At 56.1% G+C, this 17,134-nt stretch overlaps 8 protein-coding genes across 8 annotated transcripts; 2 read left to right on the top strand and 6 right to left on the bottom strand.

Annotated features, from left to right (window-relative positions):
- Window positions 1-2,870: 2,870 nt before the first annotated feature.
- GGTG_09323 (hypothetical protein) lies at window positions 2,871-3,665 on the top strand (the record flags this gene model as incomplete). The annotated part of the gene is made up of 2 exons (XM_009227167.1): window positions 2,871-2,985; window positions 3,063-3,665. 2 exons carry the CDS (start codon window positions 2,871-2,873, stop codon window positions 3,503-3,505), a joined length of 558 nt encoding a protein of 185 aa, XP_009225431.1. The 3' UTR covers window positions 3,506-3,665.
- Window positions 3,666-3,971: 306 nt separating this feature from the next.
- Window positions 3,972-4,514, bottom strand: GGTG_09322 (hypothetical protein; the record flags this gene model as incomplete). The annotated part of the gene is made up of 1 exon (XM_009227166.1): window positions 3,972-4,514. The coding sequence occupies one exon, from the start codon at window positions 4,512-4,514 to the stop codon at window positions 3,972-3,974; it is 543 nt and encodes a 180-aa protein (XP_009225430.1).
- Window positions 4,515-5,131: 617 nt separating this feature from the next.
- Window positions 5,132-5,733, bottom strand: GGTG_09321 (hypothetical protein; the record flags this gene model as incomplete). Its single annotated transcript, XM_009227165.1, has 2 exons — window positions 5,132-5,524; window positions 5,623-5,733. 2 exons carry the CDS (start codon window positions 5,731-5,733, stop codon window positions 5,132-5,134), a joined length of 504 nt encoding a protein of 167 aa, XP_009225429.1.
- A 936-nt stretch (window positions 5,734-6,669) lies between these two features.
- On the top strand, window positions 6,670-8,245 carry GGTG_09320 (hypothetical protein). The gene is made up of 2 exons (XM_009227164.1): window positions 6,670-7,553; window positions 7,637-8,245. Exons 1-2 carry the CDS (start codon window positions 7,031-7,033, stop codon window positions 8,077-8,079), a joined length of 966 nt encoding a protein of 321 aa, XP_009225428.1. The 5' UTR covers window positions 6,670-7,030; the 3' UTR covers window positions 8,080-8,245.
- A 208-nt stretch (window positions 8,246-8,453) lies between these two features.
- GGTG_09319 (isoflavone reductase) lies at window positions 8,454-9,833 on the bottom strand. The gene is made up of 3 exons (XM_009227163.1): window positions 9,569-9,833; window positions 8,889-9,506; window positions 8,454-8,803 (listed from the first exon to the last, which is right to left on the bottom strand). The coding sequence occupies exons 1-3, from the start codon at window positions 9,659-9,661 to the stop codon at window positions 8,528-8,530; spliced, it is 987 nt and encodes a 328-aa protein (XP_009225427.1). The 5' UTR covers window positions 9,662-9,833; the 3' UTR covers window positions 8,454-8,527.
- A 79-nt stretch (window positions 9,834-9,912) lies between these two features.
- On the bottom strand, window positions 9,913-10,680 carry GGTG_09318 (hypothetical protein; the record flags this gene model as incomplete). The annotated part of the gene is made up of 2 exons (XM_009227162.1): window positions 9,913-9,988; window positions 10,235-10,680. 2 exons carry the CDS (start codon window positions 10,678-10,680, stop codon window positions 9,913-9,915), a joined length of 522 nt encoding a protein of 173 aa, XP_009225426.1.
- An 888-nt stretch (window positions 10,681-11,568) lies between these two features.
- On the bottom strand, window positions 11,569-12,314 carry GGTG_09317 (hypothetical protein; the record flags this gene model as incomplete). Its single annotated transcript, XM_009227161.1, has 2 exons — window positions 11,569-11,784; window positions 11,886-12,314. The coding sequence occupies 2 exons, from the start codon at window positions 12,312-12,314 to the stop codon at window positions 11,569-11,571; spliced, it is 645 nt and encodes a 214-aa protein (XP_009225425.1).
- Window positions 12,315-13,720: 1,406 nt separating this feature from the next.
- On the bottom strand, window positions 13,721-16,346 carry GGTG_09316 (hypothetical protein). Its single transcript, XM_009227160.1, has 3 exons — window positions 15,790-16,346; window positions 15,471-15,704; window positions 13,721-15,402 (listed from the first exon to the last, which is right to left on the bottom strand). Exons 1-3 carry the CDS (start codon window positions 16,048-16,050, stop codon window positions 13,993-13,995), a joined length of 1,905 nt encoding a protein of 634 aa, XP_009225424.1. The 5' UTR covers window positions 16,051-16,346; the 3' UTR covers window positions 13,721-13,992.
- Between the last annotated feature and the right edge of the window lie 788 nt (window positions 16,347-17,134).

The raw sequence follows: 17,134 nt of genomic DNA, 5'->3' as shown, positions 1-17,134 counted from the left end.
AATAAAATGAAAAGGCCAATGTGCTTTCCAAACTCGAACAATACAAATTTAAAAAAAAGGGAATAAAAACCAGCCAATTACAACGGTTTTTTAAAAAAACATTTTAACCCCTTTTTACAAATACCTTTATTTTTCCTAACCTCGGCAAAATTGTACAGCATCCCAACCATGCGCTGGAATCCGGCATTTACAAATAGAATTAAGCAAACCGCCATATCCGATACCGAATACCAAAAGCATTTAAAAACTCCCTACAAAAGGAAAAAAATTAGCGACGGGCTTTTGTACTACCGCAACAAATTATAAGTTTTAGCATAGCTAAAATTTAAACGCAAAATCTTAAAATCCAAGCACGATATTAAAATCGCCGGATACATAAGCATGGACAAAACCTTAAAGTTAATTACCCGTTATTTTTAATGGCCAAGCATTAAAAAAAACGTTCGAAATTACGTAAAAAGCTATTTTAAGTGCTAATGCAATAAAGCATTTAAATACGCTCCTTTCGGGCTATTCTAACCCATAAAATTGCATTACCGCCTTTAAAACACTATCGCTATAAACTTTATTACAAATTTACCGGACAGCCAAAGCTACGACTCCATTTAGGTTATAATAAACCCATTTACCAAAATGAGCCACTTTATTTTTTTAAAAAAAGGACAAAAAAAAATAAATAACCTTATCCGCATTTTTGCCCGAAAATATTAAAAATTTTACGGAATTTTATTAAATATTATTTTAAATTAAAACTTACAATTTATTGCACATTTATAGCAAAATTTTTTTAATTTCGTAAAAATTAAACCCCGAATAAGCATTGCTTTCCACCCGCAAACAAACGGGCAAATTAAACGATTTAACCAAAATTTCGAAGCTTATTTACGATTTTTTATTAATTATAAAATGTTTAATTGGGTAAATTTGCTACTAATGGCAAAATTTGCTTATAACAATACTTCGTTAGCAAGTATTACAATTTCCCCATTTTTCGTTAATTACGGGTTCGAACCAGCCGCATACAACCCCCTAAAGCCAAAACGCACAAAGCTTTATCCCGTTAACAAACTTTACGCCCATTAAATGTACGGCATTTACGATAAAACCAAGCAATATTTTAACGCCGCCCAAAAACGAATAAAAAAATGGGCAAATAAAAAGCGACAAACCCTGCCCGTTTTTACGAAAAAACAATACGTTATGCTAAACGCCAAAAACATTAAAACCTAACGCTTTATTAAAAAGTTCGATTTTAAACTTTTCGGCCCTTTCCAAATTACCCAAATCGTTTCGCTTTTTGCAATTCGATTCGCATTTTTACCTTTATAAAAAATCCATTTTATTTTCCACGCATCCTTTATCGAGCCATACCGGGCCAGCATTTAAATACGGCTTAACCCAAAGCAAATTTTAAAAAACGCATTACCTTTGCTGGATATATTTAAAATAAAAAAATTAAAAATTTTTGTTAAAAAAAAGGTTTAATGCAATACTTCGTTAAATGGCTAAGCTTTAAAAAAAAAGGGCGAAATAATATAAAAGCTATAAAAAAATTTTAAAAAAAAGCGGCCAAAAAAAAGGTTAGGGATTTCCATCGCCGACACCTTCGAAAGGCCCGGGACTTACGCGTTTAAAGCCCGGGGCGTGCCCTTAAAAAAAAGGGGATTGTATTATACGAGGATTAAGCCGGCGACCCAGTAGGACCGATTGGACGGCCAACAAAACGAGTTACAAAATAGCGATAAGGAACTGGGCGTTGGTTGGGCCGGCTGGAAGGGTTACAAAAACCCCGCATGCATTACGCGCCCGGTCGAAGGGAGGTTTGTTCCCCTCGACCCCAAGTACATACCCTTTTCGTAAGGACCAAATGGCTTATAAAAGGAAGGCTCATCCTCAAGGTCTTTACTGGAGATTCTGCTTTTTTAAGCATCTCCTAAAGGCCTTAAAGAATTATCAATATATTGAGCACTTTCCAAGCCGATCCCAGATCCCCTTGTAACATCCCATGTAGGAAGACTTTTTTACTTTAGCGATGCATGCAGATGGCTTGCCTGGTATAGAAACCCTTGCACGCCCCTCACAAAAAAGATAAGCAGTCCTACATAAACAATAGAAAGGCCCCGAGAACTAGATTTGTTAGTGCTGTAAACAGTTCCTTTAAGGGATAGGAATAAAAGCGGGGATAACAGCAAGAACGGCAACAAGAAGAATAAGGATAAGAAAGCCTACGGCACTGGCCCCTAGACCCACGACCACGACCGGGATCGTGAGTTCAACTCGTGCAAAAAGCTACGGCCGCTTTAAAGACCGTGCAATACGGGGAATTGAACTTGTGGCTTGACGAACTGACGCGATTAACATGGGAGAACATCGCTCGTCATTTAGATATATGTAAATTTGCTGGTGGGACGGTGCGCGGCAGTGATCGCACGTGTGCACAGATGATTCTGTGGCAAAATAGCTAGAGTCTGTCTGTGGCAGTATAGACGTCCCCTTAATAGTTTGTGTTGCACGGTAGCTCCACTATTTTAAGGTCAAATAGCAATACGCGCGGGGTAATATAGCACTCCCCTATCGAAATCTAGGTCGGCCAAGTTTTTGCTGTCGATGAGGCAGTACCTGCAAGGGTGGTTTGCCCTTGGGCCGAGGCACCCAGCCAGTTTTTGTTGACTTGGCATGTCGCCCGTGATGGCAGAGACGAAGGAGCAAACCATAGGAAGCTCATCTGAGTATCCAGGGCAGTCGCGCAAACTCTCGCCGTAGGCGTGAGAACACCGCTGAGCCGCGGCCCTCAATGTCACAAGGGTGCAGGGCAGGCTTGGAGGGTTATCTCTAGATTGAAGCTATTAATCTTTTTATAACCTCAAAAGATGCTTACGAGGAAGGAAGAGAACGAGGAGCGTTGGAAAAGGGAAAAGGGCTTATATTCGCGCGGAGGTGGCCCGTGCGTAAGCGGTTCGGGCACCTGGCCCGTGCGTTGGGCACGTTCGTGTGACACTCAAGGCCTGCAAGCCGAGCCGCTAACGACGGGATTTCCGCTGCCGACCTGCAATACATCCTAGACAATCTACGAGATAATCGCGATACTGCTAAGGCCGTACCTCGACGTCGCACCCCAGTCGAGGAGCTACACGAGACAGTTCCCGAAGCTCCTAGCGACACTCCCGAAGTCACGTTGCCTGTCACCGAAACCATTAAGACGGGCGCAACTCCGCCGAACTCGGCGGCGGCAATGGCGGAGGCGATGATGGTCCTCCTCCTGGCCGTGTTGCCGCGCCTGGCGGAGACGACCCTGGAGATGATGGCGGCGACTCTGATGATGATCCTCCGAAACGCAACAACAATGACGATCATGGCGTCCGTTTCCCTCGTGATCAGCGCGACCAACGCGACTCACGTGACCAGCGTCGCGATCGTGAGACTCGAGGCTACCGCCAACAAACCCTCGATATTAACGTATCAACCCGTCCACAGGGAGATCGTTTCCCTCTCAAGCGAGAGATGATCGGAGTTTTTGATCACTATCAAAAGGACCCAAAGAATCAAGGCACTCTCTTTAACTTAAAGCTGACAATCTTTACTGACGTCTACGCATTCACGGAGCGCATTGAGGCCCTGAGTCTTCGTGACGCCCATCAATGATTCTGGGAGCGTGTGCAAGCGCCTAATCACGCCCGCTTTGGAGTAAGGTGGGCGCGTGAAATCGGCCCTGGCGGCGAGAAGTGTGAAGTGGATAAGGTGTTCTCCACAGTAAAATATATAATGAGGTTGATAGCATCAAAATAGATCCTGAAACGGCATCGAGAAATACATGGATTTTACCACACACACCTATTCGACCACCCTACCCAACCATTCGCCACCATGTAAATACCTTTCCCCTTTACGCCAAACACCAGGGCGCAACAAATAGGGCCATGGTGAGTGGACGGTTACCGCAACGAAGATTGAGGGTCGTTCCAAAACAAAAACTAAGAATCCGACGCGCCCAACACGCTTGACCTTCTGGTCTGAGATTCCGATCCTCTGGTTTGAGACTCTGACCCTCTGGTCTGAGACCCCGGTCTAAGACCCCTGCTTGGTGGCCCACGCCCCAGTCCATTGCTGTAGTTGTCGAGCGGCGCCTTGCGGGGGCTTCGTGCCCTTCTTCGGCTACGAGTAGCAGCGGCGTGCTGGCGCTGCGGCACGAGCAGGCGCACCACGGCCTTGTGTCCCTTATGGGTAGCTAGGGACAGCGGTGTCTGTCCCTTATAGTCAGCCGATTCGGCGTCTGCGCCTCTCTGGAGCAGTAGCCGCACGATCGCCTCGTGCCCCTGCCTCGCCGCCCACGATAACGCCGTGCTGCCGTTGTTGTCCTTCGCCTCCCATTTGCAACCCCTCCCAAGCAAGAGCTTAACGACCCCCTCATGCCCCTTCATGGCGGCCCACAGCAGCGGCCTACGGCCGTACCTGTTCGTCGCTTCCAGGTCCGCGTTCTTCTCAAGCAGGAGCCCGACAACCGCCTCGTGCCCCATAATTGCGGCCAGGGATAGCGGCGTGTCGCCGTCCTTGTTCTTCGTCTATTCTGGACAAGATTGCGGGGGAACGGCAGTGGGAGAAGATGGAGCGTGAGGAGGCCGCCGGCGAGTTGGCGGAGCGGAAGCAGGTGCGGAGGACTCTGCAGGAATACAACAACGGATACCTGGACTGAGTGGGCGAGCAGCCGCATGTGTCGCCTTGGTGGCAGTAGTCGGTGCCGGGCTCGGTGAGCCCCTGCGCGGTCAAACGCTTTCTGCAAACGCTTCCTGCCTTCAATCAAGCCCGAAAAGATCGACAATTAATTCCACTTTAATTCTACTTAGTTTTTCGTCCTCGTTTAGAATGAGAAAGAGTTCTAGAAAAGAGCTTGTTGTAGCGCGAAGAAGGGAGAGAGAACTCCCGCGTATCCATCTATCCGTCTTTTCATCAATCTGTCTGGTGGGGAAGACCGCACACACGCCGGCCACAACGTGCAGCCAAGGATCGCTGCGGGGGGCTCCATGGCCAGCCTCACTGGCACCGCGCCTGCATGCTGCGCTCGAACAGAGAACGCAGATATCAAGCATGGAAATCTATACCGGACCAAACCTGCTCCTCAAACCCGCCCCCCTGCCTAGGTGCACCGCTGGAACCTCTGAGTTCCCTGGTTTTCGGCCGTGACGCTGGAATGGGTCATGACGCCGCAAAAGATGATAGCGCCGTTGACGTTGGCGTAGACGGTGCGGATCGGGGTGGCGCCGCCGGGCTGCTTTTCCGTCTTGACGTCCTTTTGCCAGTCGCCGTTCTTGCCGACCCAGTAGATGGGGTACTCGAGCAGGATGGACCCGGCCTTGTCGCAGTTGGTTACGCCGAAGCGGAGGTTGTCGCCGTTGAAGTAGCGGTGTGGGTCGCCGCTAATGCCCTCCTTCAGGCCGGCGACGCGGGCCTGCGACTGGGCGCGGGCCACGTCGACCCGGTAGGGCTTGACGGTGTTCGTGCCGGCGAGCGTGGGGCGGCAGGTGACGAACTGTTGATGCCGAGGGAAGAAAGGGTTCGGGGTCAGTCTCGGGGCAGGATAAACAACGGCAAGCGTCTTCTATGGGGTGGGCTCGAGAGGGGACATACCGGAGCGCGAGCCTCTATCTTGGTGGGGGCAACATCCTCAGGGAGAGGCCCCGCGAGGGCAGGGACGGCGAACGCGGCCGTAGTAGCGACGAGGGCGGAAAGGAAGTGCATTGTGATGGGCAGAGCGTTTGTTGAACTTTGCTTGCTCGGTTCCTGTTTGTTCGGCTTGGGGCTGGTGAGCAGGAAGCTGGTGGTTGTGTTTAGAGCGGACGCTTCACAGTTTATGTACTCGAAATCTATGCCGTTTGTTGATTTGCTTCCTCGTCCGGCATCGCGGCAAGGTGAGCACCGGAAAGCTTTACGACGGCTTATTCTGGCTGACGAACCCCTTTTCTTGTTCCCGTGATGACTTGTGCACGCTACCGATGCAGTGCTACTCTCCCGATATTGCGATTACGCTTTCCGGGCCGCCCGAGGCGATATCTCAGGCTGGTTGGACCGGTCGTATAAAAGCTGCGCGTTGGCGGGACGAACTAGACGAGGCAGTGTCAGTTGGTCGGTGAAGGGATATAAAAGCGATCCAAAGTGAGCCCCAGTTGCTTAAATGGGAAGGTCAGCCACGGCTGCAATGCAGGTTCCAGCCCTGTATACCCGGTAGGTGGTACCCAACCAACCAAAGCTGTGCCGTCTACGAGCTAACGCGAGGGCTTAGGGAGGCTCCTGCACCACGCTCAACCCATTGGCCAGCTGCGGCACATCTGTTTCGTATATACATCCTCGCGCAACCTATGGGAGCTGTTTGCACAAGGTTGATTAATGTGAACTCCCCTGGGGCTATGGCTGTGGCTGTGGTTGGTTGGTCTCGGCCAAAATATAAGCTTCCCCACGTAGTGCAAGCGTATCCCTAGAGTTGGAAGCTGGGGGATCCCTCTGAAGAGCACTCATTGGCCGTACAGAACGCCGCGCTTATGGGCGTCATGGTACGAGGCCGTTCCACCAGCTTCTTGTGGGCTGTTGCGCGTCTGACTAAGCCTGCCGCCAAAATTGCTACATACAGGCTGACGGCGGACGCTCCCTCTTCCAATGTTTCCTCGTTTTTATTGGTTGGCCTCGAGGCGGATCTGCCCGGCAGCCCCGGCTAATGCGGCCCACTTTGGGGGAGGTCCTTTGGGGTAGGGGCATCTAGGCTTCACTGAGGTGGTGGCTGCCAATCGGGAACTACAAGCCGCGTACACAGTCGCCAGGCAGACGCTTTGGGGCCACAAACCGCGGGGAACCAACAGCCGGAGCTGCAGCTGAGCAAAGGACGCACCCACGTCGGAACCACCCGACGTCGAGCTCATTACCTCCCTCGTTTGCCTCGCCATCGACAACTGCCCGCCGTCTACCTCACTATCCCCTCTGCTCTGTCCTCGTTCTTCTTCACACATACCCAAGCCATCTATCTGAATTCTGACCCTGGTCGACAATGGCGCCACAAGACCTCCCAGCAGCCTCTCGCGCTTTCGAGTCTCACCTCTTTGATGAGCATGACGACGCCGACGACCTGGCGTACAAGCGCATCCTAGACGCCCTCCTCAAGCAGACGGCCACCCCGTCCCAGGCCGCGGCGGACATGGACGCTCTAGTCACCGGAGAAGCCAAGAAAAAGCTAGAGGCGCTTGAGCAGCGAACCCCTCCGTTCCAACTCACCTCGGAGGAGCAGGAGCAGGGGCTGACTCCGCGCCTGGTGGGCCCCAACCCCGAGATGTGGATCGAGATGATCACCACGTCCATCGCCAAGGTGTCGTCGGCTTTCCCACCCGCTCACCCGGCCCAGGACGCACTGGTCGAGTTCCTGCGCGAGCTCAGGGACATGCCCAAGCACGAAGTGCCCAGCGGCGACTACACCAGAGATGACCCAGTAGTCCATGCCCAGACTTTTACACTGTGGCCCTTTGGAGAAGATTCGGTCGGCTATCTCGCCGAGAAGTTCCGCAGGGAAGCCGAAGGTATGTTGTTTTTCTTCCCACGCCGACCTGAGGCAATGATGGCTCCCTCCACTGGACTAACGAACAAAACAAAACAAAAACAGACATCGCCTATCCGTTCTCCCACGTAGAGACGCTCGAGAGCGAGACGCAGCTGCGGTGGAGCAACCTCCAGTCCTTCATCACGCGCCTGACCGTCTCGGGCCTGATCGACTGCAGCCACGTCAGCGCCCTCGCCAACCTCCTGCCCTCGTCCCCGACCTACCCGGACCTTGCGGCGCGCAAGGCCGGCGGCCCCCGCAGGCTCGCCGGCGACCTCTTCGCGGCCTCGCACTGGCTAGCCGACGATGGGGCGCGCCGCTGGGTCTACGAGCGGTGCATGGCGACCGAGGCTCCGGGCGACGGCGAGAGCGCCTTTGCGTGGAGCAAGCGGAGCTGGGCCGACTGGAAGAGCCAGCTCGCGGCCCTGGCGGACATTGACGGGTTCCCGGCCGAGGCGCGCGATCTGGCACTCCTGCTGAGGACAAAGATGGAGACGGAGAAGTAGGTAGGCTCCTACCGTGCGCTTAGAGCTGTGTGGCTGTCGGGGGGGGACCGTGGTCTCTAGTGACTGGCTGTCGCCTCGGCTTGCTATGCCCCTGTGCTACGCAAACAATACAGAGCAATGTTTTTTTGGCAGCCGGCAAGGCAAGGAAAGTAAAGGAGCATAGGTTGAGATTTTTTTTTTCATCTTTCACGCTCCATGCATCATCCCTTGACTGACGACGGCTTCATGTGACGCTGCCTACCTACGTACCCGCCTCCGTCGGCATCCACCTCTCTTACAGGTGCTTGCGTGACGGGCCAGAATGACCCCTATGATCGGGGACAGCCCTATCAAATGAGCACGCACGGAACCAATCTTTCACAAGCGGGGAACAGGTCAAATGTGGTGCAGATACATCGCGTCGACAAGAAGAAGCCGATTCGGATCTTGTCATGGTATTACACTCCAACTACGGCTTCTCGTCTGCATAAGGCACGAGGGCCTTGCCTCCTAGGACGTCCTTGTAGAAGTCCTTGACCGTTATCGGCTCGATGTCCGGGTAGAGTTTACGGCTATCGAGATAGCCCAGGTAGTCGGCCACATCGGGCACGCTGTCGCCGCGGACGCCCATCGAGTACCAGTACTCGACGCACGTGAGCGTCGTGATGGCCTCCTCGCTGTCCGGGTCCTTGGCCAGCGCGTCCTTGGCCTGAGCCATGGTCTCCTCCATCTGCTCCTTTGTGAACTGCGGGCAGGCCGGAAGGGGGGGCTGTCAGCAGGTGCGACATCATTACGGATATTCGCTTGCCGGAAAATAAAAAAAGACTTACAAAGGTCCGCTCCACCTTCTCGCCGCTGAGCTCCTCGAGCGCGTCGACGACCTGGTGCGAGCTGAGAACCTGGTCGTACACGTGCACGTGCTTGTTCAGCGTCCGCGGGTCCGCCAGGATCCTGGCCGCGTGGGGCCCGATGGAGTGGATGTCGGAAAAGGCGATGGGCGTGCTGCCGTCGCCCCAGAGCCGCGCGTCGTCCATGGGCGGCACGACGATGTAGTCGGTGCGGCCCGAGGGCACGCGGTACGGCAGGTTCTGGTACCACCAGGCCACGTCGACGACGGTGTAGGGCAGGCGCCGCAGCCGGATGTGGTTCACGATCTCCTCCTTCTTCTCCCGCATCCCCATCACCCCGTAGGCCGGCATCACGGGCGCGAAGTTGTTGGGCACGAACCGCCTGACCCCGGCCTCCTTGCACACGTCGACGAGCGCCTTGGCCTTGTCCAGCTCGAAGAAGTTGGCCGGCGCGATGACGACGTCGGCGTCCCGGAGGAGCTCGACCGCCTCCCCGCGCTGGCCTTCGGCGTCGAGGCCGACGACCTTGACGCCCCTCTTGCTGTACTCGACGTTCTCGGGCTTGTCCACGCTGCTGGGGCGGCTGATGGCCGTGATGTCCTGTGGGTGCGTCGTTTAGTTGGAGTTCTGGGTCGCCATCTGTAAGAAGTGGTGGGGCTCACAAAGTTTGTGGGCGACTTGATCATGCCATCGATGATCTGCTGGGCGGTATTCCCTGTGCCGCCGAAGACGAAGACTTTGATGGGGGACGACATGATGACGGCAGGGCCTTTGCTTTCGTGTTGGGTTATGCGGTCATCAGAGTGGCTGATTCATTGCTGCTGTCCAGCTTGATCGATGGGTGACGGGTTGCCAACATTTATAATCACCGTCGCCGGGCTCCGCGGCCTCTCGGAGACAAACCCCGCGGCGCCGCGAGTAATCGGCAGTCGAATGCTGGAAATGGACATTATAACGAGGGTCTGCGACAAGGGGTGCATGTTGCATGCTGGCGGGGGGGACGGGTTCAGCACGGTCTGTGCTCGCGGACATGGTGCGGGCCGAGTCGCGGGTAGGGACCGGGCTTTTGTAGGGCTGATGCGCTAGGTTATTAGCAGGGGTGTAGTGCTAGACATCTGGCTTCGTAAAGATTCCAACACATTCACTTGACACATTACTGGGGCAATTTTTCCAATAAACAGGCTTGCCATTTTGTATCTATGCTAACAGTATGAAGGAAAAAATGAGGGATAACTCGGCATAAAGCAAGATTGGTCCCAAAAAAGGGAGGGAAAAAAGCACTATCATGACGGCAGGTACGAAGACACCTCGTAGGTCCTCTTGCACACCTCGCGGGTGGCTTGGGCACCACGATGCGCCACACGTGCGCTTCGTCCTCTCCAAGATACTCCCATCTCTTTCTTTGCCCTTCCCGCCTCCGGTTGGGTATGTAGGACTCGATGAAGGCGTAGTTAATATGGCCCTGCTCGCCGTTAACCTTGGCTGCGGCGCCGTTCGTCTTGGAGCTCTTTGCCTTGACCTGTCCCTTAGCACTGGCTGCCGTGGCCGCGGCCGCGGCCGTGCTGGCAAAACGACGCAGCGGGCTGGAAAAAGTGTCTCTGATGGCGCCCGTCATACCGCCAGCTCTCTCGAGCTCGACCTTCACTCTGCCCCAGAAGCCGTCGAGCGCAACCTCGGCGCGTCGGACCTGCTCAGCTGCGGCCTCAACCGCGGCCTTGTGTGAAAGGTCAACGACAAGCGGGTAGTCAAATCGGCCCTTCTCTGGGATGCCCATGGCTACGACGCCAGTGCGAAAAGTCGACGGCGGTTGTTAGCTGTGTGCTAAGCTGGGGTAAGCACAGCAGATGATATTACGTACCATCTTGTCCCTATGGTAGGTGATAAAACCGTTGAGGGTTCGGCTGACGTGGGACCAGGCGAAGTGGTTACTGGGGCGGAGAAGCACACAGATATCCAAGAAGAGCGCACATATATCCATAAAGAGCTCTAAAGAGAGGTCCAGGAGATTCGTGGGCGCCTTCGACAGCACCTCGAGGATCCTGGCTGTTACCCTCTTGTCGATCTTGGAGTGGAGTGACTGCCGCACCGGGATGGCTGCCGCGCTCTTGTCGATCTTGAAACGGAATGACTGCCGTACTAGCATGGCTTTCGTATCCACCAGATTTCGTATCATCGGTCTTGCCAGTAGCCTTGTTTTCTTCTGTACTCTTGGTTCCTGTGCTGACTGGCGTTTGCTGGTCTGAGGCCAGCATTTGCTGGGACTGATGTAGAAGGGAGGGTAAGAGCGCGAGCAAGAGGACCGCGAGGATGGGTGGAAGAAGCATTTCGGCTTATGGGTAGCAAAAGCTTGTCGATGAGAACTCTGGTTGTATCAACTGAAGCTGGCAAGGTATCATGAAATTGAGTGTTTTTTTTTTGAGACTCGACGGAAAGTCCAGAAAAAAATTATATCAGCTCTCAGGCCCTGTCTGGGCCTCTTCGGATGGCAGCTGCGGCTGCTGGAGGGCACCTTCCTTACGGCCGAGACTTGCTCGATGCCTCAGACCGAAGCCTACGGAAGATGCCCTACCAAAGCCGTCAATATCTCACCAAACGCCAATAATATTGAAGCCAACCTCCCTTATAATTGCACATAATTTTGCCTCACATCCACGTCCTCCATCTAGCAACGCCTCCACTTGAACGCAAGCTTCTCCGACGAGACCTCAAAGTTGCTGGTCCCCTTGTCTGGCAGAACGATCCTGAAGATGACGTTGGCGATGTGGCCATCGCTGGAGCACGCACTCCATAGGCCCTTGTCACCCGGGCTCGAGTGCACCTCGAGCGGCACGCTAATGGACGAGTCCTTGGTGTTCGTGAGGACACCATCGAGAGTTTGCTACAAGGGAGTCGCCCAGTCAGCCCGCGTTCTTGCTAGTCCCGAACCCCCGTCTCTGACCTATCCATCACCGCATCGAAACAGCACGGGTCCCAACATACGGTTTTCTCCGCGTCGGCCGAGAAGAAGACGGTGCTGTAGTACTCGAGCGACGCCTTGGGGGCCAGGCTGCCCTTGCCCTCGGCCCAGACGTCGGACAGCGCGAGCTGCCAGCCCTTGGAGCCGCTGCCGCGCGTCGAGATGTGGACCTGGCACGCCGACATGCGGCTGGTCTTGTCGGGCGCCGTCGAGGCCCGGAAGCGCCCGTCAAAGGTCAGCGTGATGGGCGCCTCGAGGCTGTTGCTGCCGTCCTCGGACGTCAGCTTGGGCGCGTGGCCCTGCGGGCAGCCGCTGCCCGAGAACTTGATGTCGGACCATCGCGGCGGCGCCTCGGCGTCGGCGTCGGCCGGGGACGGATGCGGAGACGGCGCCGCCGCTGCCAGGGGCGCGAGCGCGGCGAGCAGCGCGGCGAGGCGGGCGAGGGGCGTCATGGCTGCGGCACTGATGCGGGGCCTGGATACCGAGCAGGAAATAAAAGGGCAAGGTGAGTGAAGAGCGTTTTGCTAATTGCTAATTGTGTCTACAACGCAGTCGTACTGGTGATGGGTCAGGTAATATCTGGATATAATCTAGGAGCTGGGTCGGCTCGCGTTCTTATAGACGATAGCACAGTCGGGCGGGGAAGCCAGTTACACATAGCCTGGTCTCGCTAACACGCCATAGGTACTAGATCTTTTCACACGATATCGGTCTCGCCTCACTCCCTTTCCTCCGGCTCCCGGCTGGGGCACGATCAGGATTTTCTTGGTGTCAGGAATTTGCCATCTGCACTGGCATCATGGTGCTGTTCAGCTGTGTGGATGATCCGAAAAGGGCAATTTTGCCTGCCGATGTCCGTTGCTGCTGCTCTGGTTCGCCCAATCCCTGGGCCTGTTTCTGCCATTTATCCAAATTGCCTGGAAGAACAGCATCCCCAAACTAACCCGCTACCAAAAGATGAACCGGGCCCAGGCTAGGCCCATCCTGTCACTTCCGGGTCGCCCTTTCTCCGGCGCCGTCCCCTGGCCGTCCCCAATAAGGCTCTACCCGCGGCCTGGGTCGCCGCGGAGGGACGTCGCCATGGGATGCAACCGAGTCAAAAATAGCTGACGTCTCTCCCTTGGTTGGGCTTGTTTATTTTCTCCAATTCTACCGTTCGGTCGGAGAATTGGGATGGAACTACCTACTTGAACCAGTGCCTTTTTGTCCACCTTGGGACCCACTGACTTCCTCGACTGACAGCAGCCGAAAGTTGGGCGACAGGGGCAGGACGCAGACAGACACTCCAATTCAATCTAAAATAAATGAAGGCCAGCGGTGATCGTGGTTCCACACCTCGTCTGCGAACCTCCCAAGACGGGTACAGTCGTCCAGTACCTGGAAGAATACGGCCCGATCACTTATTGCAAAGATAAGTGTTGCGCCTCCACGCACATCTCTACTCTACCACGATATGCGTCCGCCGAGCCCTCAAGCCGCGATGGGCAGTCTAGATATCGTTTCAGCCTTGGCGCCCGCCGTCTGCTCTTCCTCATCTCACCGGGATGCTACGCAGGTCGTTTTTGCCGTCTGTCTGCCCCCGAGTCTGGATTTCTTGGGCGGCGAAACCAACTCCAGGTGGCAAATCGGAGGATACCGGGTGGTTTGTTACCGTGGTTATGTATGAGCTGAGCATCTCCCTGAGGTTCGAGAAGTCGTGTTTCCAAAGATAGCCCTCCAGGACCAAGGATCCGGCGACGGAACTGCTGCAAGGGCAATCTACCACTGGAGCTCCAGCGTCGTAGTGACAGCAACCCTGGAGGGCCAATCCGAGTCGTGTCAGCGATGGCGATACCGGGTGGCGTCACGGTGGCGAGGGTTCCTTGTCGTAAAGTACAGTATTTCATTATTGCCAAGTCTGAAAGATCTAGTCTAGGCTGTCCTCTTGAACTAAACGCGCCAAGTCATATCACCAACACATTTTTTTACACTAGAAATGGGGTAAAGGTCTCTCGAGCGGGCAAAGGGCCTACACTCCAATCTTCTAGAAAAGACGTGCCCGCATCTATCCGAAAGAAAGAAGGCAGAAAGAAACAAAGGAGAATGACGAGACGTAACAAAGTAGGCGGCGCAAAGCAGGCATGCACCTCATCACTGAGGCCGCACGGCGCCGGCCTCGTACGCACCCCAGCGCGAGTGTATGAACTGGCGCACGTTGCGGCCCCAAAAGGCCACGGGCACCGCGACGAGCCCCAGCACCAGCACGATGGCGGCGATCTGGAGGTTCGCGCCCGCGAAGCCCTGGGACGCGATCCAGGGCGGGATGGCGAAGCTGAGGCCGAAGCTGAGCACGTAGGTGACGCCGCCCACGACGGCGAGGGCGGCGGCGGCCCAGCGCGGGAAGACGGCGGCGGCCCAGACGGTGTTTGCGACGCCGCCGCTGGCGTACGAGAAGCTGTTGAGCCCGTAGGACGCGTAGATGCAGGCCGGATGCCAGCCGTGGCGCACGGCGAGGCCGTAGAGAACCAGGCTCAGCACGCCCGTGCTGACGGGCAGGGCGAAGCCGAGGAGGTAGTACTCGGCGTGGCGGACGCCGCGGCCCTTGCGGCGCGTGAGGCGGTTCGTCAGGCGCTCGATGACGAGCCCGGACCCGGGCCAGGCGAGCAGGCTGCCGAGCGCGGCGGCCAGGTTGACGAGCGACACGGACCGGGGCTCGAGGCTGTAAGGGGGAGCCATGAGGACGGCCGGGTAGGTGGAGCCGATGGAGACCATGCCGGCGAAGTTGACGGCGTTTAGGAGCGCGACCCAGAACAGGAGCGGGTTGACCAGGCACAGGCCCGTCTGCGGGAAGAAGGCGAGCGCGGACCGCCAGTCGCCACCGGCCGCCTTGTGCACCGACATGTGCCTCTCCGCCCACGAGGGCGCGCTGTAGCGGTTGCCGCCGCCCGAGGGCCCGCGCAGCTGGGCGTTGCGCGCGAGGGAGGGCATGAGGGGTGTGGGTGTGAGTGGCGTCAGCGAGGCGAACGAGCCGGCATGTGAGGGCGAGCGGGTGACGGCGAGCGAGCCGTTGTGGGAGGGCGAGCGGACGAGGGTGAGGGCCACGGCGGCGCGCCCGGGGGTGGTCGGCTCCGCCATGGCAGCAGTAGCAACACTAACCCCGAGGCCGTACTCGTCGTCGCCGCTGCCGTCGCTGCTGCCACGCTTACTGCCGCCGCCGTAGACGGCATCCTCGGGCGCGGCGGGCCGCCCGCCGGGGACCTGGTCCCAGTCGTCGTACATGCGGACCTTCTCGGAGCCGCCCTGAACGAGGATGCGGCCGTCGAGGGCGACGGGCGGGCGCAGGAAGTAGGTCTCGGGCACGAAGAGCCAGACGAGCACAAAGAGGACGGCTGAGGGGACGGCCCAGGCGCGGTAGATAGGCCGCCAATAGGTCGAGACGTCGTTGGTCAGGGGCACGAGGCTGATGAGCAGCTGCGTGATGAAGGTGGCGACGCCCCAGTCGGCCGCGATGGCGTTGGAGCGCTGGTGGATGAAGGTGACGTCGATGAGGACCAGGAGACCCTGTCAAACCGGAGGGTCAGCAGGTTAAGGGCGGTCATGTGAAGCAAACAGCTGGCCAAACGACATACCGTGCTAAACGCCACTCCGTTGGCAAGGCCCAGGAGGGCGATGGAGATGATGTACATGGCAAAAGATGTGGACATGCCGCTGAGTAGAGTGGCAACCGGCATCAAACCGGCGCACAGGATCAGGACGGGGCGGCGGCCGAGCCAGAGCGACATGGGCGTCCATATCAGGCACCCGATGCCCATGAAGAGCGTTGGAACAGCGTCGACGTGGTTCATCGTAAAGGGGCCCCAGGTCTGTTGTCAACATGGGCAATCAGTCTCCCACCTTTTCAACTCAGCCGTGAGCAAGTAAGGACCAGGAGGAGTCTTTTTTTCTTACCGCCTCGCCCATCTCCTTGATCAAGGCCCTGACGATCAGGGACGGGAACTGCTGGACCGCGACGCCGATGGCGGCCATGGCCGTGATGAGCGAGATGATGCGGCATCGCTTCAGCAGACTCCAGCCGAGGGGGTCGTGGGGCGAGCTGCTGGGGATGGGGAGGCTGAGAAGGTGGCCGTCCCCGGAGACAAGGTAGACACTCCCGGGGCTGTTGTCCTCCTGCTCAGCGGCCGAGGTCCTGCTGGGTGTCCTGGTAGGCATCTTGCGGTGGATCTTCGCTCAAAGGCGGAATGGGAAGGGGAGGGGGGAGGTGGGCGCTGTGAGCTAGACACGGGAGGGCTCGGGGATGGTGAGAGGCATTGGGTTGTATATGAAGTCGGTGGGTATGACGGTCGGCAAAGCGCTCTGCCAGGGAGGGAGTGCCGGTGGCGATCTTGAGGCTATTGGCCATGTTTGGTTGAGCTGCCGGTCATCCCATCACCTTGAATGGTGGGAGCTCCTCCTGCCCGCACAGGCATACCGTTGTCAAGATCGACGATGTGTGTACAGGTTTCAGGGATCAGAATTGTTAGTGCGGTGGATCAACCAGGGGGGGTAACAGGGGGAGTAAGGGTACACAGGGTGCCACACAATTTGTAGTAGAGATCAATGTATGTTGATATCTTATCTGTGGGTGACGATTCTATGTAGTGCGTTCTGGCAAATGGAGGTGCGGGGGTAGCGATACATCAATCTGGCGGGATTTTTTATGGTGGAAAATGTATCTGGGTATGTAGCCTAATTAGGAAGGATCCACGGCACTAACAATTCTAATCCCTGGAACCCGTATGTGCATAGGTGGTAGGGCGTATCTACACTGCGGGGGTGGTTCTTCCTCTCCAGGCGTTCGAGTTGGCCTCGAGCCACCAACACACGTCTTCGCAGCTCTTTTTAAGCTTTCGGCCCGCGACCCACCCGCCACAACCACCCCGCGCCGACTGTTTCGTCTTCGCTGCTGGCTGGAGCTGCTCGACAGCATCACTTCGTTTCCCCTTCTGTAGTAGCGCGCCCTGTGCTCCCTGCAGCGTGCCATCGAACAATTGGAATTGGATGGGCGGCGACTCCCTCCACGGCACCTCTGCTGCTCAACACAACCGTGGCAACCACATCGGGGTTGAATCGGCCATTGGCTTCACCGCTTTGTGGTCGTTAAGGTTCTTTTTCGGAGTTTCATCGCGACATTTCTCAATATCTCGGGGACATACAAACCCCCTCCCAGCAGGCGAAAATGACACGCTCCTCCTGCAGACTGGACCCTGCCTTTTTTTTTTGTTTTTGCCTGCGGATCTAGGTTTCGTTCGACCCC

The sequence above is a fragment of the Gaeumannomyces tritici genome (genome assembly GCF_000145635.1).
Source record: "Gaeumannomyces tritici R3-111a-1 unplaced genomic scaffold supercont2.5, whole genome shotgun sequence".
Taxonomy (NCBI): domain Eukaryota; kingdom Fungi; phylum Ascomycota; class Sordariomycetes; order Magnaporthales; family Magnaporthaceae; genus Gaeumannomyces; species Gaeumannomyces tritici.
Note: the sequence above shows the minus strand (reverse complement) of the source record. Positions and strands in the feature narration are given on the sequence as shown.